Raw genomic sequence first — 22,001 nt, forward strand, 5'->3', positions numbered from 1 at the left:
CAATGACAGGCTAGCGTAAGCTATCACGTGCTCATGTCGGTCTTTTCTCTGGACTAAGACGGCACCGAGGCCTAGGCTACTGGCGTCAGTGTGTATTTCGGTATCGGCGTGCTCGTCGAACTGCGCAAGTACGGGCGGCGACTGCATGCGTCGTTTGAGTTCTTGAAATGCGTCGGCCTGCGGCGCTTCCCACTTGAACTCGACGTCACATTTAGTTAGCTTTGTCAGGGGCTCAGCGATGCAGGAAAAGTCCTTGACAAATCGCCTGTAGTAGGCACTCATGCCAAGAAATTTACACACTGCCTTCTTGTCGATGGGGCTGCGGGAACTTTCCAATGGCAGCTGCCTTCTGCGGGTCGGGGCGGACTCCAGACTTGCTGATGACGTGGCCTAGGAACAGAAGCTCATCGTAAGCGAAGCGGCACTTTTCTGGCTTCAGAGTGAGCCCTGATGACTTGATGGCCTCGAGTACTGTTGCAAGCCGCCTAAGGTGATCGTCGAAATTTCCGGCGAAGACGACGACGTCATCCAAGTAAACGAGACAGGTCTGCCACTTCAATCCTGCTAAAACCGTGTCCATCAGCGTTGGAACGTTGCAGGCGCCGAGCACAGTCCAAATGGCATAACCTTGAAATCGTAGAGGCCGTCTGGGGTGATGAAGGCGGTCTTTTCGCGATCTCTTTCGTCGACTTCTATTTGCTAATAGCCAGACTTCAGGTCCATCGACGAGAAGTATTTAGCGTTGCAGAGCCGATCCAATGCGTCGTCTATCCGTGGGATGGGGTATACATCCTTCTTCGTGATCTTGTTCAGATGACGATAATCGACGCAGAAACGTAGGGTTCTGTCCTTTTTCTTCACCAGGACAACAGGGGATGCCCACGGGCTTTTCGACGGCTGGATGATGTCGTCGCGCAGCATTTCGTCGACTTGTTTTCTTATAGCTTCACATTCTCGCGGCGATACTCAGTAAGGGCTCTGGCGGAGTGGTCGAGCGCACTCCTAGGTGATTATGCGATGCTTGGCGACTGGTGTTTGTCGAAACCTCGATGACATCGAAAAGCAGCATTTGTATCATCGGAGCAGACTTCTCGGCTGCTGTTGCTTAATCACGGGGAGACTTGGATTAATGTCGTAGTCTGGTTCGGGAGCCAATGTCGTCGGGGTAGATGCGGCAGAATCCGAGAGGACAAACGCGTTACTGGTTTCCAGAATTTCCTCAATGTACGCGATCGTCGTGCCCTTGTTGATGTGCTTGAACTCCCGGCTGAAGTTTGTCAGCAACACTTCAGTTCTCCCTCCATGAAGTCGAGCGATTCCTCTTGCGACGCAAATTTCACGGTCTAGTAGTAGACGTTGGTCGCCTTCAATGACGCCTTCTACGTCAGCGGGTGTTTCGGTGCCGACCGAAATAACAATGCTGGAGTGAGGTGGGATGCTCACTTGATCTTCGAGCACACTCAAGGCTTGGTGACTGCGAGGGCTCTCCGGCGGCATTGCTTTATCTTCCGACAGCCTTATTTGACTTCAGGTCGATGATTGCGCCGTGTTGGTCCAGGAAGTCCATGCTGAGAATGACGTCTCGTGAACACCGTTGGAGGATAACGAAGGTGACTGGGTAAGTCCGGTCGTGAATGGTAATTCTTGCCGTACACATTCCAGTCGGCGTTATGAAGTGTCCTCCAGCGGTCCGAATTTGTAGGCCTTCCCACGTAGCCTTAACTTTCTTCAACTGGGCGGTGATATGTCCACTCATGACGAAGTAATCAGCCCCTGTGTCGACTAAGGCGGTGACTGCGTGGCCGTCGAGAAGCACGTCGAGGTCGGTGGTTCTTTGTCTTGCATTACAGTTCGCTCTTGGAGTCAGATCACGACTGCGTCGCGTTGACCTGTGGCTGGTATGCGACGTCGTCAGGTCGTCTTTCGTCGTCGTATTCTTTGCTTCCGGACTTCGTCAGGACGGCGGCGTGGCGTTACGTCGTCGAGGTAGTTTCTTCGGCGGCGGCGGAGGATCTTCGCCAGTTCGACGAACAGCAACCGCACCTCCATCAGTTTCTTCTTTTAGTTTTCCGGATATGGGCTCGCTGATCGGCCCCGGGCTGGGCCAGTGTATGGTCGGCGCTGCGGCGACAGGTAGCGGCCTGGTGATGGCAAACGTGATGGTCGTCGAGAGCTCCACTGAATAGTGGCGAGGTAGTCAGCAATATTGCGAGGGCGTTCACTTTCCCAAGGGCGCGGTGCATCGACGGCGAAACCTCGCAATCCCAGGTCGCGGTACGGGCATCGGCGGTACACATGGCCGGCTTCGCCGCAGTGGTAGCAGAGCGGGCGGTGGTCGGGGGCTCGCCAAATGTCAGTCTTCGTCGCGTAGCTGCGCTGGGCGACGGGTGTGCTGGCGCCGTTACAGGGCCCTGGCGTGGTCGCGCAGGGGGACCTTGACGGCGGCGTAGGTCATCGCTTCCGGCTGAGGTTGCGGTGATTGTGGTTGCACCTCAGGGACTCCAAGCGATCGCTGAACCTCTTCTTTGATGATTTCAGCGATTGGATCCACTTGGGACTACGTCCTTGGGTAGAACTTCTGCAGCACCTCCCGTACGAGCGCTCTGATAGTCTTGCGTAGATCGTCGGTAGCCAGTGATTGAACCCCGGCGTAGTTTGTAGAGTTCGTGCGGCAATCGAATTGCCGGTTTCAGATCTCGACTGTCTTCTCAATGTTCGTCGCTTCACGAAAAACTCTTCGACAGTCTTCGGTGGGCTTCTTACCATTTCGGCGAAAAGTTCCTCCTTTACACCACGCATCAGTAGGCGGACTTTCTTCTCCTCAGCCATATCCGGGTGGGCGTGGCGGAACAAACGGCTCATTTCTTCCGTAAAGATGGCAACGTTCTCATTTGGTAGCTGCACTCAGGCGTCCAGCATAGCTTCGGCCCTTTCCTTGCGCACGACGCTTGTGAAGGTGCGCAGGAAGCCGCTGCAGAACAGGTCCCACGTTGTAAAGGTCGACTCCCGGTTCTCAAACCATGTTCTGGCGGCGTCTTCTAAGGCGAAGTATACATGCTGCAGCTTGTCGTCCGAGTCCCAGTTGTTGAATGTCACGATTCGTTCGTAGGTCTCCAGCCATGATTGTGGGTCTTCAGCCGCTGCTCCATGGAAGGTTGGTGGGTCCCGAGGTTGTTGTAGGATAACGGGGGACGCTGGGGCAGCCATTGGGGTTGTCTTGACCACAATCTTCTTTGTCGTCTCAGGTAGAAGTCCGTATTCTAGGGGCAGCCCTTGCAGTCTGCGGCTAGCACGCTGGTCTTGGGTGATGTTGGTTGTGTCCTCGGACTTTGGGCTTGCATCGCGGCTTTGCTGGGGCGTTCGGTACATGAATGCACAAGCACCGCCACCAGATGTCACATGGTAGTGACGGTGAAGAAAGCAGTAATACGGTGGAAAACAAAACTAGCTTTTATTGGGCGAACCTGTGCCCACAAAAACAGGCTACACTTATAGCACAATGATAGTGGCGAACACGGTTGGCGATCGTGTTCGCCAATATCAATATCAAACAATATCATCAGCAATCTCGAACGCATACCGTAAAAACCCGCGTATAATACGAACCCGAATTTAAGACGAGGTGAAATTTCTGGGACGAGAAATGGAAAAAAAAAGTTTAACCCGCGTATAATACGAGTGAGAGAAACTCGGGGAAAACATTTATTTAAATCGGACTCAGCACTTCATTCACCGTCGTCCTCCGCTGCGCTTTCATCGGACAATTCCTTGTCTGACATATCCTTCCAGAGGTACTCGTCCTCGGTGCCATCGAGCGCGTTCGAGATCCCGCACTTCTTGAAAGCGCGATGCACAAGGTCTTCTGGGATGCTCGCCCATGCGTCCACGATCCACTTCTTTTTGCCGTCGCCATCCGCGGATGCTTCCCTCGGTGACGCCAAACTGTCTCCCGGCCGCACTGTTGCCGATTTCCTCTGCCGCTAAAATCACATTTCGCTTGAAAGCTGCCGAGTACTGCTTCCGTGCCCCCGACATCGTGCTCCATCACTAAAAACGATGCACTTCGCGAAGCGCGGTTAACACGTGAACTGCCAAGGTCCGCACTCAACAAAGAAAGAAACGATGCCGTAGCCACGCTGCAATAGCGAAGGCAAGCCGTAGCCAGGCAGCAATAACAAAGCCAAGTCGTAGCCATGCAGATATCACGAAGCCAAGCCGTAGCCACAGAGCAATAACGAAACCAAAACTTCGAGCCGAACTGTGAAATTTTTGTCCGGATCAGCATATATTACGAGGCGGAAATTTGGGACGCTAATAACAGGAAAAAAAACTTGTACTATACGCGGGTTTTTACGATAATAAAAGCAGCGGAAGAATTGTATCTTGGCCTGTACAGTACCCAAAACACTCGGGCATACTCCATTCAAAACAATAATGAAGAGGATACAGAAACTCTTCCTATATTTAGAGATGAGGTCAGAAAGGCCTTGCAAGCCATGAAACGGGGAAAAGTGGCAGGGGAGGATGGAATAACAGCTGATTTAATCAGATGGAAGCGACAATGCTAGAAAAACTGGCGGCTTTCTACACAAGGTGTCAGTCAACTGCAAGGGTCCCAGAAAACTGGAAAAATACAAACATTATACTAATCCACAAAAAGGGAGACGTTAAAGAATTGAAAAATTATTACCAAAATAATCTCCAATAGAAAAAGGGCAACACTGGAATTTAGTCAACCAAGGGAAAAGGCTAGCTTCAGGATGGGATAATCTACAACGGACCACATCCATGTCATCAATCATGTTATCGAGAAATCCGCTGAGTACAATAAGCCTCTCTATATGGCTTTCATAGATAATGAGAAGGCATTTGACTCAGTAGAGATACCAGCAGTCATAGGGGCATTACGTAATCAAGTAGTACAGAACATTTACGTAAATACCCTGGATAATATCTACAGAGATTCCACAGCCTCCTTAATTCTACACAAGTAGGTAAATACCTATAAAGAAAGGAGTCGGACAAGGAGACACAGTGTCTCCAATTCACTGCGTGCTTGAAAGAAGTATTCAAGCTATTAAACTCTGAAGGTTTAGGAGTAAAGACAGACGGCGAATACCTCAGCAAGCTTCGGTTTGGCGATGACATTGTGCTGTTCAGCAACACTGCAAAAGATTACATCAAATGATTGAGGACCTTAACAGGGAAAGTGTAAGAGTGGGGTATGCAGAAGACAAAGATAATGATAAATAACTGGGCAAGAGAACAAGAGTTCAAGATCGCAAGTCAGCCTCTAGAGTCTGTGAAGGACCTAGGTCAACTTATCACACGGAACCCTGACCATGAGAATGAAATTCACAGAACAATAAAAATGGGTTGGATCGCATATGGCAGACATTGTGAGCTCCTGACTGGGAGCTTAACATTATCATTTAAAAGGAAAGTAGACAATCGGTGCATTTTACTGGTGCTGACATATGGGGCAGTGACTTGGAGACTGACAAAGAAGCTTGAGAACAGGTTAAGGACCGTGCAAAGAGCGATGGAACGAAGAATGCTAGCGATAACTTTAAGAGACACAAAAGAGAGCGGTTTGGATCATAGACCAAACGGGTATAGATAATATTCTAATAGACATTAAGAGAAAAATATGGTGCTGGGCAGGTCATGTAATGTGCAGATTTGATAACTGTTGGACTATTGGGTGACAGAATGGGCACGAAGGGAAGCACAGTAGAAGACGGCAGAAGACTAGGTGGTGCAACGAAATTGGGAAATTTGCGGGTGCTAGTTGGAATTGGTTGGCGCAGGACAGGGATAATTGGAGATCGCAGGGAGAGGCCTTCATCCTGCAGTGAACACAAAATATGATGATTATGATGCGTGGCACCTACTATCAATGTAATCTTGGATAAGCCACATGCTGGTAATTTTCCAATTTTCTTATTGGCAGCTTTTCAATAGTCCCTAAACAGACTACACATGCTGCATGTGCCAGTGGGGGATGGTGATGTGTATGTGGTCCCAGAACCATACACACTTGTGCGTCCAGGCGCATCGCTCGGTGAACATTTGCTGGTTGATGGATCTCTCTCTCTCTCTCTCGTTTGTTCCAACACGTATTCGAACACGAGTGATGGCCGTGTAGTACACAAAGCTGCGTAGAGGAAGACAGAACACATTTTTCGTGCTCTCAAGGCGGAAGCCTGCATAGGCTACATTTCACGAGCACAGTCGCTTACCCATGCAAGATCTGCATGCCAAATGCTTTCTCAAGATGACTATGAGTACGCTCAGTTCTGTCAAACTACATTCGAAAGATCAGAATGCCAGAAGTGTGAACAAATGGGTTCGCAAATCTTGCGCACCGGTTGCTGTTGGGCGACAGGTGGCCTGACCAGCACAAAAATGCAGCAAATCGGGTGCGTCGTAGCTTCGCCCACACTCAAGAACCGAGAAATACAAGCCTTCGCCAAAGTGTGATTGGCACCTTTGTCCCTGCAGTCTCTGTCTCGGGCGTGCCTCGTACACTGGAAGCACCTTCCATACTTATTCTAGGCAAGAAATTGTAAAGAAGCATGTGATACTGAAAAACAAACTACCAATTTTCAAAAAAAAAAATAATAAGAAGGCTATTGAAGCGCATGTATATTAGCCAATTTGCGCTGCTGCTTTTATTTGTCACCAGTAAAATCCCAAAGAAGTGTCACCAGTTCTTTGGGATCTGCACACCCAAGTAGGTATAAATCGCATTGAAGATGCTCAAAAGAAAGCACTAAGATTCATCTGCAACGCATATGGTAGACATGTGTCTGTCATTAATCTACTAAGGCAATCTGAACTCCAGACGCTTAAATCCCACCGCAAGTTACACCGTTTAAAGCTGCTGCATGGTATTATTAATAATTTAGCAAAAATTTATTTTGACTCTTACATGGAATATAACACTTCTCAATTCTCGCCCAACACGCGGCAAACACAACTCAACAATAGTAGTGCCAAGATGCCGAACTAAAGCTTACCAGTTTTTTTTTCTTTCCAAAAACAATATCAGAATGGAACGGGCTTCCACGTGACGTGGTCAGCTTGACAAACCAAGATTCCCTCTTATCTGCTGTCGTGTCTCTGTTATAGATGCAGTGTGTTTGTTCATGCTCTTATTTATTTTGCATTTCTTTTTGAGAAACGCAAAACATTTGTTCTTGCTCCTGTGTTTGCTTTCTTATTGTGTTTGCACTCGCTTTGTTGCATCGCATTGTACAGTGATGTATGTTTGTACCACTCCTGCCTTGGCTACCAAATGGCGGCTGGCAGTATTGAATAAATAAATAAAATAAAATGGTAGAAAAAATCAGCGTGCTTTTCAGTTCGTGAAGGTGGTTGAACAGCGAAGCTATGTTAGTTATACTGAGTGTTACATCATGCAAGTCAAACTTTGCAAGCAGTCTACATTGTAAATCTTGTTTACCATTCTTTCACCTCAATTTCACTTTTACATGCTTCGCGCGTGGTGACCGTGCTTAAGAGTGCCTTCTTTTTTTGTTAGTTCTCCTAGTGGTATTTAAAATGTTTCTTTTTTTTTTTTTTTTTTTTGCACGTGAAGTTTCTATTTTGGTTCTGCCGTGCTTTTTTTTTTTCATGTGCAAGTTGCTTTGCCCCTTTTGCACGCCGGTAACGAGAGCAAAGTTTGGCAGATTGGTTCGATTAGTTTGACGATTGATGTGGCTGCTGGCACTTCTTGTGCCAGCAAGAATTTCCAGCAGCCATGCACTCCTAGTATTGCATTTTAATCACTGGGCACTGTTCGTTGGCCGCAAACGATCAGCATAACATTTCTATCTTTTGTAGCAGGGTGGAATCAATTGTTGATAAATTTGATGCCGATCTGGCTCATTCGCAAAAATTTCACTTTCTGACAACTGTATAAGATAGCATTCTCACAGGGAAGAAGGGATCACTTGAACCCCTTTTCCCCTGTTGAGCTTTTCTTTTCCTCTCCTGCTAGGTCACGTGGCTCCTTTTTAGCAAAGTCCGACGACTGCGCAGGGTCCGCGTAAACAGCTTCGCTGTAAAAGAAGGGGGGGAGGAAGAGGGGAAGACTCCCCTGTAGTCAACGTTTACCGTAATGCAAAGCATTGCTGAAATCACTGCAGCACGAGAGGCCGACATGTGCCTTCATGATGGGGTCTGAATGGTCTGAAGCGCGCTGTGTCGTTTCGCTTTTGCAAGAAGATCAGCCACCAGGGCGCATAAAAGGAAAGTTGTATTCAGGTACGGTATCCTCCAATGATCATTTCAGGTGGTATATCACTTCAAGAAATTTTGTACATCTACGCATTAGATGTGTTGAAGTAGACAAATGGAAGCCTTTCTGACACAGCGCAAGAATTGCTCTCAGCAGGAACCACATGCTGCATTTGTCATGAAGGAAAATGTGATGTGGTGGCCATGGTGTAGATGCAACAGCAAACGATGCAGCAAAAGGGTTGAAACATTAGAGCACTCTGTGCCAAGCACCTGAGCTACTTCTCATTTTTCACCACAGGTGACTGTAGTTGCCTACTCACTGAGCCAAGGTATCTTGGTCACCTCAGTGCGTTCCCTGTCCCCAAGCGGAAATTGAACATATCGAGGCTCGTTGAACCGACACCAAGATGCAGAAAAGCGGGCCCTGACTGGAAGCATTGAAAGAACATTGCGAGTGTGCGTGGGCACAGCGCATGAAGCGGCTATACTCGCGGACATCCTTTCTCGGCTGGGATGGGAAAACTACGGAGCTAAAGCAGCGCGCCTCTTTTACTGCTGCAGTTTTGTTTATGTTTACTTGCGTGGGAAAAATGGAAAACAATATCCTTTTCGTTTTTACAGCAGGGTGAATAGCGATCAAACATGCATGTCCGCTTGATATTTTTTATTTGTCTGGTTTTTTATGTCATAGGAATATTCGAACTGCACGGAACCGAAAATTTTATTCCCGAAAGGCGTTCCCAGCAAGCCAACAAACTATTTGAGGGTGACAGCACGAGCGTCGTCCTATTGTTTACCACAATATTTTCCAATTTCACAGCCGAATTAAATGCCAGCTAAAAACATTGCGTCGAAAAACATTTCTGCTAATTTTAGTACGCTTCACAGTAGATTAGTTCCATGCATTTTTTTATGCTGTCCACAAACGAAAAAAATTTTAAATGCCAGGTCTCCCGTAATCGAGAGTAGGGGTGCTATAACGTAAAGCTATTCCAAACTTTTTTGTTCCAGTTCTGCAACTAGCCCTCCAAATAGGCCAAACTATTTTGGGGGGGGGGGGGGGGACCGACCACTCCCCCTTTACCTCTCTGTCATGCGATGTCATGAAAGCCACGCTGGGACCCAAGCTGACGTGACATGTACACACTGATTATGCATGATTCGCCCGAATGAAAGAAAAATTTCTCATTCGACGCCGTTTCTCCATTAAAGGAGGCGGAGGTGATCAGAAATAACTTTTTTGTTTCTTGACAGAAAGGGCTGATATTTGGCACACACTGCACATTGCAATAAAGAGACAAATGTAAAATTTAATTAGGATATCTTAATTTGTTTTTGTTTTATAAGAATTTATAAGTTCCTTGCAAAGCCTGGCACAGTAACAAAACACAATAGGGAGCTGGGAATACTTTGCATGTTTGCCCAAATGTCTAATCTACACCAAGACAGTGTTTGATTTTTTTTTTAATGCACTAAAAATTTTTTGCTCAACATAACATGCGCATGACTACGCTTCACTGCATTGAGCCATGTAGTTATTGTGAAATAAATAATGGAAAGATGAAGAAACATTTCAAGACTGTCTTTAAGTACAGCATAGCTTGTGGATCGCAGCAAAACAAACTGGACTAAAATCGGTCCAGCCATTGTCATGCTACGCTTTCCACGATCGAGGTGATTGACAAAAAAAATGCAATTGAGAAAACTGGCTGCAAATTTTTAAAAGCACTGCAAATTTATTAACCAGGGCTGTAATATATTTAGTCATTGCTGTCGGGCATCTTCTTACACTTTTGCCTCTTTGTTTGGTGGGCTTTGGATGCCTTCTTCAGGCGTCCTTTATGCTTTTCTTCAGCCCTCTGGAGTAGTGCATGACCACCATTTTCACTGCCAGACCAAGCCTAGTGTCGTAGTGCACTGCTACAGAACACCGTTGGCATCTTGGGCACAGAGTTTTAGCAATCAGAGTTCATCGCGGAAACCTGCACAATAATGAACTCAGTCACAAGGGGCCGAAATTTGTCCTTGGCCTTGCTGGTCCATCAAACTGAACTTCCGCTCAGTTGCGGACACTGTGCGAAGGGAGTCGCGAACGCTGCATGCCTGTGCTTCTGCAGTCACCGCAGACACAAAACGCGGCTAGAGGCGCATCTGAATCGTGCGACGTTCGGGCGACGATTTGTCTGGTGAGACTTGAGTCACCATAATGTATGTAGCTCATCGACGGTTGGGGCTCACTCGCAGGCTGTGTGTCCCTGTCGCACAATGCGTCATAAATGGTACACAGTCTCTGCTGGCGATGGTGACCTTCGACCCATGTCGCCTCCAACAATGCGATCTCGGTTGCTGACTCGCGCGGCCGTACGCACAGGTGTGAGAGCCTCCGTTCGCATGTCTTCCGGTGGCATGGTTATGAGTGTCGATGTCACAGGGCGATTGTTGGTTTCGCTGCTGGAATTGCACGGTGCAAGATAACACGGCACATTATCCACGTGTTCAGTCGGGTGCTCCGCTTCTCCCGCTGGCCGCCGTCTTTTTCTCGCCATGGACGCCCGCACGCCAAGTTTCATCCTAGACGCCAGCGCTCGTTTCTCCCCTAGCGGAACGATTTCATCTCCAACGGGTGTAGGTTTCCGCCGTCGCCTCTCTTCACGGTCGCGCCCGCGTTCAGTTCGCGCTGCGCGCGAAACATCTCTTGTTTGCAACGGCGCCTCTTCGGATGACTGGAAATTATTGTTGTGTTGTTAACTGTCACGACAGCAATGTAAGCACGAAAGGGTTGATGCCACCAGTGAAATTCTGCCGATTCACAAGAAAACGGTACGAAAAAAGCAGACGACGGACTTGGATTACTGCGGTGCACTGAGCGAAGTAAACAACTGGCAAACGAAGCGAGCTCGTTCATTGATCACTCCCGAGTGTATGACGGTTTTTATATGTAACCCACACGAATTTAATAATTACTCGGTACATAATCCTTTTATTCATATAAAAACTTTGTTGTTCGACGAGCGGTTGTCCTGTCTTCTTTCTCGTGTTTCGTTTGTGTGTGCGCTGCCCAAGAATGGAAACCACTTCTGTTGTATGCGCTAGCAGCGGCCGAAGTTCACGCGTGCCGAGAAATTGAATATGTGCACGATGCATTGAACATGACCGGAGTTCATTCTCGCATCACCACTGCCACGATCGATCGAGTTACTGGACTATACATGCCCGCGTCTTGGTCGCGCCGGCATTGCTGAAGCATGAATGATTACTAATACTTTCAACTTCCGTCTCTTGAGCAATGTTAAAAAATGACCAAGCTGTCTACATTGCTGCCTCTATTCCATATTGTAGGGGACGTACTAGTTAAAGTTGTGTGCGCATGTCGTACCTGTGCTATGCAGCGATGTATTTTGTTTATTTCTGCACAGTGTTGATGGAAGTCCGTTGTCGCCATCAGAGACAACACGGATTCGTAGCAAACACATTGTGAGAAACTGCAAAAATGACTTTAGCTCGTATGTGCCGTATGTATGTGCCGCATAGTATGTGCTGATGGTTTTTCCGGCGGCACATACGATGTCGTTTCCAATTACCTGCTTAGCGTCACTTACATGGCTAAGCAGACGCTGCCCTTTCGCCGCATTGCAGCCATAAAAATAATCGTCAAGCGTACCGATCTTCTTAAAGGCAAATAGAAGCGTGTACAGTCTGTTTCACGCTTATGGGAAAACTCGGAACTTATTGCATCGCGATGTGGCAAGCAATGGAGTCGTGCGGCGGCAGCAGCTCCAGCAGGCGCAGACGCTCGAGGGGTGGAGTCGTGATATGCGTCGTCTGCTACGGCGGCGCGCGCTGGCCGCATTGTCGGGAAGCGTGCTACTGCGTGCTACGTGTCAGAGCAGTGCACCGATTTAATCGGTACTGCGGGAACTGAGCTGATATTCTTTGCTAAACGTTGTGCGAAGCCAAACTCTGAGCCTTCATTGGCGATAATGGAGTTCCACAAACTTCTTTTGACAGCATGCTTCGTTTGTTCTTTCGAAAGGCCGGGGTACTGAGCGCGTGCACGTATATTTCTTCACTGTGTGTGCTACCGTAATAAGCAGCGACAAGACGCACCAAGATGTGCGCGCAACGTGCTCAGTCTTTATTTGACTCGAAAAGAAAACAAAGCACTCAACAATGATAAATATGGGGGTCGAACACGATGAAACAAACGGATACGATTAAAGGAATGTTTTAGGTTAAGACAATGAGCTGGAAGTGATTTTTCTCGACAATCATTCACTACACCAGACAGACCCCACCCGCCGGCGGGGAACTGGACACGTCACGCTCCGAACTTCAGTTAGTATCTCGTCATGTCCACAGCGGCCGGCAGCGATGACAGCGCTCATCCTGGAAGGCAGTGAAGTGTAGAATGACTTGATCAGGGATGTGCTCATTCGCAGCACCTCTCAGCCACTGAAGATGGTGGATCGAAGCCTATCCTCGGGCGTCTGATAGAGGGGATGGTGCGCCAGCGATACTTTCAACGAGCCCCAGACATTTTAAATGGTGTTGGCGCCCGGGGATTGAGGAGGCCAATCCAAGAGAGTGACTGCGCGCTCTTCCAGCAGTTCTTGCACAACGCGAGCAGTGTGGATCGGCGACCTATCGCGTTATAATATATAGTCGCCTTCCAGGAACGGGCCGTTAAGAATGTACGGAATCAGTACGTCGTCTATGACTGCCCTGCACCTTTCAGCAATGAACTTACCTTCGAGGCGTATCAGTGGGCGTCGCACAACGCTTAGTAAAGAATACCGGCTCATTTCACGCAGTAACGACGAGATCGGCGCACTGCAACTGACAGTAGAACGCTTCCCGACAATGCGGCCAGCGCGCACCGCCGTAGCAGACGACGCCGTTCAAGATCCCGCCCCTCGACCACCTGCGCGAGCTGCTGCCGCCGCCTGACTCAAGCGCTCGCCGCATCGCGATGCAATGCGCTCCGAGTTTTCTAACTGTGAAACAGACTGTACATCGTCCTTCGAATAAAACGTCCACGCACACACACGTAGGCACACACCGCGCGCGGTACGAAACGTGCCCAAACACGTGCAGTGCAAGAGGCAATCAAGGCGGTTGCGAACGAGAGATGGGAGAGGCATACCACCCGCTAGTTGAATTTTGCCCCGCGTGCGGCGCTCTCAACGCCGGCGCAGCAGCGCCGCTCTCGGTGCCGTTCTTGTCTATAGGAAGCTTGCGCTTCCGTTTTCAGAAGGCATGCTTTGTTTAAAATTTCTTTTCGAAGGAGCAACGATCCATCGCTGACCTGGGAGCTTTCATAAATCCGAATTCTGCGATTGTCAAACGAAAAAAGACACCGGCGTGGTTTTCAAAGCAGACAACTGCAGTCCGCTGTGGTTGCCAGCTTGTCCGCTGCTGCAGCAGCAACCAATGGCGAGACTCTCAGCACAGCAACCAATCGGAGGCCCGCTTTCATCACAGGGCCCGTGTAACCACCTCTAGCAGAACCCGCGCTTCTTTTGTGTTTGTTACAAGATGGTGACGACCGAAGAATTCAGAAACGGAATGGCGAAACTTCAAGCTTTCGAACGATACCAAGATGGCGGCGTTCAGTGGCGGGAAAGACGAGTTATGGCTCCGCGAACTGCAGTGATTTTACTCGATTTAAAGCTGTTTTCTCGCTCTACGCACTGAAAAATTAATTTTTTTTTGGGGCGCTTTTAGTGCGTTTTCAGAAAAACCATTTTGATACAATGTAGAGAAGGCATTGCAGATACCGGAACGCATCGTTGCCAAAAATCGATCTTTTTTTGCAATTTTCGCGATCTGATCCCCGCGTCCCTCCTTGACTCTGCTGTTGGCCAAAAGGTTTGAGGCTGCACCCACTTCACCTGTCTGTCACTCGACGTCTGAAAACCGTTATACTTCTTTCAAACACGCAGTGAATAGCATTGGAGGAATTGTCTTCTTGTCTGACCCCTTTCTTTATAGGTATCTGCCTACTTGTGTAGAATTAAGGAGGCTGTGGAATCTCTGTAGATATTTTCCAGGGTATTTATGTAAGCATTCTGTACTCCTTGATTACGTAGTGCCTCTATGGCTGCTGGTATCTCTACTGAGTCAAATGCCTTTTCGTTATCTATGAAAGCAATATAGAGAGGCTTATTGTACTCTGCAGATTTCTCGATAACCTGATTGATGACATGGATGTGATTTGTTGTAGAGTATCCCTTCCTGAAGCTAGCCTTCTCCCTTGGTTGACTGAAGTCCAGTGTTGCCCTTATTCTATTGGAGATTATTTTGGTAAATATTTTATATAGTACTGGGTGGGAGTAAGCTAATGGGCCTATAATTTTTCAATTCTTTAACGTCTCCCTTTTTGTGGATTAGTATAATGTTTGCATTCTTCCAGTTTTCTGGGACCCTTGCAGTCTATTGACACCTTGTGTAGAAAGCCGCCAGTTTTTCTAGCATTATGTCGCCTCCATCTTTGATTAAATCAAGGCCTTTCTGACCTCATCTCTAGTTATAGGAGGAGTTTCTGTATCCTCTTCAGTATTGTTTTGAATGGAGTATGCCCGAGTCTTTTGGGTACTGTACAGGCCAGGATAGAATTCTTCCGGTGCTTTTATTATACCTTCGAGATTGCTGATGATATTACCCTGCTTATCTTTCAGTGCATACATCTTGGTTTGTCCTATGCCAAGTTTCCTTCTCACTGATTTCAGGTTGTGTCCATCTTTTACGGCTTCTTCAGTCTTTCTCGCGTTAGAATTTCAAATATCACTTAATTTCGCTGTGTTGATCAGTTTTGATATTTTCGCGAATTCTATCTTATCTCTTGAGTTGGAAACTTTCATTCTTTGTCGTTTCTTTATTAGTCCTTTGCTACTTCGGAGAGCTTGCCTACTGGTTGCCTTGGTGCCTCGGCTCCGTCTTCAATTGCTGCCTCTGAAGCCAGCCTCGTTACGGTTTCATTCATTACCTCTATGTCATCATCATCATCATCTCTCTGTTCTAATGCTGCATATTTGTTCGGAAATACCAGCCTAAATTTGTCTGCTTTTATCGTTACTACCTCTATAGCAGAGACGTGGCCGTTATTTAGCAATGTGTATGCCTTACCAGTTCTAATCTAAGGCTGATAACATCCCAAGCAATGTCTGATAGTTCCTCGAAGAGTCCTGCTAAGCTAGCCTCACTCAAGAGGGTTCGGGTGTTAAACGTTGCAAGGGTCAGTTTCTATTGGCGGCCTGTCCGGAATCAGAGATTCTTAGCACACTCTGCTGCGTTACAGGTCTGACTGCCGCATCTGCTGGGGCTGAGGGCTATTGGTTAATTGTAGATATCATCAGGGAGGTTGTGGCCGAATCCTGCACCAGGGAGGCCAATTCCTGTTCTGATGAGGGAGTGTCCTTGTTGAAGCTTAGTGGGCCTTCCTAATTGGGTTGTACCTAGATTAGTATAGCCCCACTCGCTCTCGGCATCTTTTGCCAGTGTCGGGCATCACTCCAAGCCTGCAGATGTAGTGCATGCAAAATATGCGCGCAAAATTTCACGATTCTGCGGCTGGTCGTTGTTATATCTGATATATTGTAAAAACCGTTATCATTGTAGGGGATTAGGCTTTATTTGAGATAACATCAAGTGCGTTCCAACTGCTGTTTGAATCAAGCGGCATTGCAGTCTGAATGAGTCACGGAGGCGTTGACAGTGAAGCTAGGGCGGAAAATGGTGGAGCAGTTGTTCACGGCTTGACTTTACAGCTCTGTAAATAGCGAACCAATTTGCAGGCTTCTGCTGTCCTTGTGAAAGGGTTGGTGCTTTCACAGCTGACCTCACCACAGGACTGCTGTTTACAAATTACCAAGGGGCCATGTTGTGCAACGGCAGCTGTTGCCCTACTTTCAGTGGCAACACCAATGTGGTGATAAGCCATATTTTCTTGTTCTTGGTAAAAGTATTAGCAGTACCGTAAATGCTATAAATAGCTTTTCATTGTGCCACAGAAACTCCCCTAAGAACTGAATTTCAGACTGCTGACCATAATTAGGGATTCCAAGGAAGCATTCCTAGGGTGACCCATGTTGCTAACGGCAGCACATATTTGTTGTGCAGCGATACCTGTCCATGGATGACGAAGCAAGCCGGCAGCTCTTCCACCTCATCTCTCAGATGCTGGCATATGAACCATCGCAACGCATCACGCTGCGAGAAGCCCTCGATCATCCCTTCTTTGAGCCACTGCCCGAGGAGGCCAAGTTGCACTTGCATGCCCGTGACCACAGCCTCAGCAGGTTTGCCATTTCCCCACTTGAAGGCTACAAAAAAGCAAAGCTGCTAGGCAACTGGCCTTTTTTGTTGGAGCAAATAAATGCTTGCATGAGGACCCTAGTACGAGGTGCTTGCTGGCCTCGTATGTAGAACCCACCAAAAGGCACTGCACATGCCAAGATTGGGAGAATACAAAACGCAGTGTTGAATTAGCATGGCATAATAATTTGCTTGTGCCATCTGGAAGAGATTGGCTCGTATCTGCTGTCCTTGGTGAGTTATTGAATCAAAGAAGCACTGGTATCTGCCAGCATTTTATTAGCTTCCACAAAGCAGCTTTGGACAGGTGCCCAACAAAGTTCCAGTGGCCTTGGGTAACTTTGAAGCATTGTTTCACCTTAATGCTTGTTTGAAAGAATGTTTTTATTTGTCATCTCTTTCTTTCACTTTTTTCTGTGCTTCTGTCACCATTAAGTGTTCAAGTTTGTGTACTTGGATGTGTATATCAAATTTTGAAGATTTATTATCTTCAGTCTGTGTGTGCTAATTGAAAGTTTCTTCTGGCCTTCAAACTTTCCTCACTTTTGGGGCACTTGTGTATGCAATGCAGTGAAACCTTGTTACTGCGAGAACACCACATTAACAAACTATTTGAAAATCCCCAGCTGACTTATGGTTTCAATGTATAAATACGTCAGTACTACAAACTTCAGGATACCGAACAGAATAACAATCGTTATCCAGTTTCCGTGTCAGGTTAACACCTCGGTACTACGAACTAATATTCCGAAATCTGGGGATTCTAAGAGTTCTGTGTATCCTTCACGGCAGCCAAAGCTAGCAGGTGACAAGGAGCAGACGCTGCGGTGCACAGGTTTGGAAAACACGGGAGATAATTTTTTTTTTTTTTATCCATTGTGGAGGCATGCTCTGCCCGTGCAAGCATCGCCTAGCAATGGAGGCGAGTCTGCTCCTTCTTTTGGCCTTCTTTCTGCATGCACCTCTTTCTTTCGTGCTTCTTTCTGCAGCCGTACTAGCTACACGCGTGGGGAAATGTAAAATGTAATCTCCGAACTCTTGGAGATGCCGCACTTTGCACTTTCCCTATAGTCTCGTTTACACGCACTTGCGCTTAGGAATAGTTCAGGTGCCCGCCTCGAGTGATACAGTTGCAGTGTCCATGGCAAGGAATGTGAAAAACAAGCAAACAAAAAACATCGCGCGTTGGAGACGATATGGAGAGCCTCCTTTTTGTCAGTGGTTTTCTCATTGTCTACATTGGGTTTGTCACTCTTATTATAGTGTGGTTCATTTATGTGTGGCAGCACATTCTGTGGAAAATAGCAATAACGCGGGCCAAGAGCCATCAGTGTCGTTGGCTTCAAACTCCACGGGGAACGTAAATAAGTCTGAACTGTCGAATGTCTGAAAAAATGAATGTATTCAAAAAAGATTATTTAGGTTTTAAGGCCCCTGTGCAAGGAAGAAGTAGTTGATTCATTGCTGCATGCACTTCTGTTACGTGCAACCAAGTACACCTGTGTTTCTGCCAGTTGTGTTGTCTCTGTATGCTAGTGCAAGAACTGCAAAAGCTTGAATCAGATCCGCATGTGAAGTCTCCGGAACACGCAACACATCATCATCCGCGATAGTCTCAGTTTGACGGTGGGAGAACTTGCTCACTTGTTTTGTCGTCGTTCATTTCGGCATACAACGACACCACACTGTCGACGTCTGCAAAGTCTTCAAATGTAACAGCAACAGGAATCTGCACACCGCAGCCTAGCAGGTCATTCGTAATGTCGCGCATTTGAGCTCGTTATGGTAGGCAGCAGTTTAGGCTCGTCAATTGCGGAGCTGGGCTCATTCGGACTGCGTCTCAAGACTTACAGTCGCCGACTGATTTTTCAGACTCCGAAAATTCGGACATGCTCGATTATTCGGTCTGCTTCGCGACACCGCCATTCTCCCCATAGACCATAATGTATACCGTATTTACACGATTGTAAGTCGACTCGAATGTAAGTCGACCCCCCCCCCCCCCCCTCCATATCGCGTGACAGGAAAAAAAAAAGAGAGAGAGAGAGGGCGTATCCGAGGGCGCATTCGATAACGAAAATTGATTAGTAGCTGACATGGTCACTGGACTACTCGTCTTCACTAGTGCTGTCATCGTTGCTGCAGTCCCACAGCGCGTCGTGGTCCAGCGAAATTTCACATTTGGCAAGCTGCACCTCGACATCTTGTGGAACAGCAGCCCACGCCAAATGCACCCAACCACACGCAGCCGTCAGGGAGGCTCTTTTGACAGGTCCGGTTGGCGTAATTTCACGGTATTCTGCCGCGAGCCACTTGCACTCACGGTGGAGCAGGACCTTAAAAGGGGAAGATCCGGGCTTGTTTCATGGCCAAGTCGCACTTCACTGGCAGGGACCGATCACGCATTTCAGCGACGTACACCGCAAGCTTAGTTTACAGCTCCGGAAAGCGTCCAGACTTCGACACGTGGGAAATTCCTCACTTGCCTTCACAGGTGAAAATTTCGCTTCGCTGCAGTCGCCACTCTCGCACCACCCGTTCAGAAACAGAAGTTGCAGCCCGCTGCGCATTGATTTGTTTCTTCGGCGTAGAGGATGGCAGTCCTTTTGAACGCTGCTGTGAACGAGTGCCGAACAATTAGTGGGCCTGGAGCACTGATGACGACTTGGGGAGCATAGAAGTAGCACATAGCCGGCATTCATGTGAAGCGCGTCAAACCAATGCCAATGCCTTTTAACAGAGAAAGAGAAACCCACGAGCGGTGTCTGCTCTTCCATGAACTACCGATACTCCCCGCAAGCACCGCCGTTCTGAGGGTGCCGCCGCAAATAGGAAGAGCGGCGCTTCCATCAACTATCGACCCTCCCCATGAGTGTTGCGTGCACTGTAAGACTCTAAAAAATGTTGAAAAACCCTTCCGAAAAGCGAGAAAACATGCGAGATAGCGAAAAGATATGGGTAGGGCCATAGAGCAAACATAAAATTGTAACTACGTTGTAGCTCCCGTTGGTCTCGCTTTTTTGGCGAGGCGATCTTTTGGTTTCGATTGTAAGTTGACCCCCCAACTTCAGACTTTCAAATTTTAAAAAAGTGGTCGACTTACAATCATGTAAATACGGTAACAACTGCCGAAAGTTCGGACACCTTGCAACTTCTCGTCTGATTTTTCGGACACTCCTTGAGCCAACTCGATCGAGAGATCCATGCACCGACTCTGACCGGTGCATGGTTCGACTTGCTGAATGCCATTTTTGTTTTGAATACAGCCTCCTTGCTACCCCACGAAGTGGCGCTATTCCAAATCCCTGCTCATTATCGTTTCTGCCTGGTTCATAGCTACAGCAGTTCAGGTCTCAGCTTAGTAAGCCATGTCAAGGCAATCCAGCAGCTGATTTGTTTCTTTCTTCGTGCTCGACGCTGCGAATAGGCCACCCTTTTTCCTTTGTGCGACTGGTGACGACGTGGTGATGTTTGCTTTGTGTGCTGTGTCGAGGTTGCGGTGATGCAACGCGGCATACGGAAACATCGCGTCAATTGTCTAATGGTGCCAAAAGTGCCTGCGCAGACTGCGCTGGGGAATGCCAGCAAGCGGGTGCCGGAGGCCTAGGATTTGTCGCCTTTCGTTGTGCCCCCTCCTGATGCCGAAAATGTTCTGCCAAGACCTGCGCAGTGGTTGCATTGCGATTCCGGAAACCGTCTCATTTGACAGTTTCACAGGTGCTGATACTGATATGCGCAGAACTCGACGGCGAGATCATTCGTCAGGTTTCTGTTGCGCCGCCGGACGATGACGCACCATGTGCTACGCTGCTGTCACATGCGGAGTGTGTCCAAGCAGTGACTGTGCTTTCAGCCACCTATAGTGACCGTACGACCCTCTCCGAGATTCAAGCTTATCTGATTGCACCTAAACGGAACAGTGTGCAACGGCGCATTCACGATTTCTTCAAGCCTCTGCTGAGCCCGAATAAATGTGTGGAAATAAAGGATTTCTTTTTTTTTTTTTTTTTCTTAATCTGCTTTTTCGGACACCTGTTTATTCGGACGTTTCCGCAGTCCCCGTGAGGTCCGAATAAATGGTCGGCGACTGTATTCAGAGTCGGACTGTGGGGGCACCGTTAGTGCCGTTTCACGCGGACTGTCGATAACTTCGCGAGAAAGATTTCTTGAAGCCAGCAGAGCGCTGTCTGGAATGCATACTAAACAAACAAACAAGCAAGCACAGAGTAGTGGAACAGTGTTCGGATTGCAAATGCAAAACGAATGCAGCGGGCCATGCGCACTGGTGCTGGAATAGATGTGATGATCGCGATGTTGACGTGACCTCACAATTCAGGCAACGCCTCCAAGATTGGCATTTGCAGTTAAATCACTAAGGCACAGTGCTGCGACCAAGGCAAGGCCTTAGGGATTACCATTTGGCGTGTAATCTCCGAGGCTATAAGTGATGTCTCGTGAAGGTTACCATGGGAGATAATGTCGGTACAGTCGGTGTACGCTACAGCCATAATTGAATGTAGTGCTGGCGGCTGTCCGAAATATCAGTTGTCTTTACATGGGAAGTCTGTGGGGCCATTGGTGGTGCCACGAAGCTGTCCGAGTTAGCAAGCATGTCCGAATTATCAGTGTCAGATTTATCGGTCGGCGACTGTATAATGAACGATTTTCGGCGGTCCAGTGTGATTCGTTATATCGAGACTTGACAGTAACAGCAGATGACTGTATGTTGTTTATGCATTACCTATGTCATGTAGCACTGCTAAGCTGGTTATTGACTACTACTGTGCAGGTGACTATGAAGCTGGGGGCCCCAGTCAGCAGCGGCCTCTGATACACACTGTAGATACACCCCTCCCTGGGAGGACAGCGAAAAATGCTGGTGGTTAGCAGGATGCACTCACCACAAGTTGATTTCATTTGTTTTATTGAAATAAATGCTTTTTGTCTCATTTAAGTACTGTTTGTGTTTGATTAGCACATTGGTGAAAAAGCAGCTCAATTGAAGAAACACTCAGATAAATTTTTCAGCAAATACAGTAGAACCTCGTTGATACATTCCCATTACGTGTGTGTTTTAGCGGCGCCAACGTTCGCAACCGAGAACACAAAAAATTACCCAGTTGACTTAAGCTCATTTTTTACTGGTTCATATGTATCTTCTTTTACCGCTTCGTATGACCGTATCTTGAAATCAATCTGCAATGTGGATAAAGTGCACTCAGTGCCGGTAGCTTCGTATTCACTATGCTTTAGACGTTTAGTTCACGTTGAAGCAAGAGACAGCATGAAGGTCAATTCTCTCGCTGCTGCTACCGCGCTTTCTCACTCCAACGTTTTGGCAACTTTGTGCGGACCCTCCGGGGTTGCTCAGGTGCTATGGTGTTGGGCTGCTAAGCACGAGGTCGCAAGATCGAATCCCGGCCACGGCGGCCGCATTTCGA

General features: G+C 47.8%; 1 protein-coding gene across 9 annotated transcripts in view; it reads left to right on the forward strand.

The window, feature by feature from the left end:
* Positions 1 to 21,514, forward strand: part of Doa (CDC like kinase darkener of apricot) — a 119,400-nt gene extending 97,886 nt beyond the window's left edge. For all 9 annotated transcript variants that reach the window (XM_075690986.1, XM_075690984.1, XM_075690991.1 and 6 more), the window contains 2 exons: positions 16,366 to 16,544; positions 21,350 to 21,514. In XM_075690986.1, the coding sequence (XP_075547101.1) occupies positions 16,366 to 16,544; positions 21,350 to 21,447 (277 nt within the window). In that variant the 3' untranslated portion in view covers positions 21,448 to 21,514. The remainder of the gene's footprint in view (positions 1 to 16,365; positions 16,545 to 21,349) is intronic.
* The last annotated feature ends 487 nt before the right edge of the window (positions 21,515 to 22,001 follow it).

This window comes from Dermacentor variabilis, chromosome 4, assembly GCF_050947875.1.
Source record: "Dermacentor variabilis isolate Ectoservices chromosome 4, ASM5094787v1, whole genome shotgun sequence".
Taxonomy (NCBI): domain Eukaryota; kingdom Metazoa; phylum Arthropoda; class Arachnida; order Ixodida; family Ixodidae; genus Dermacentor; species Dermacentor variabilis.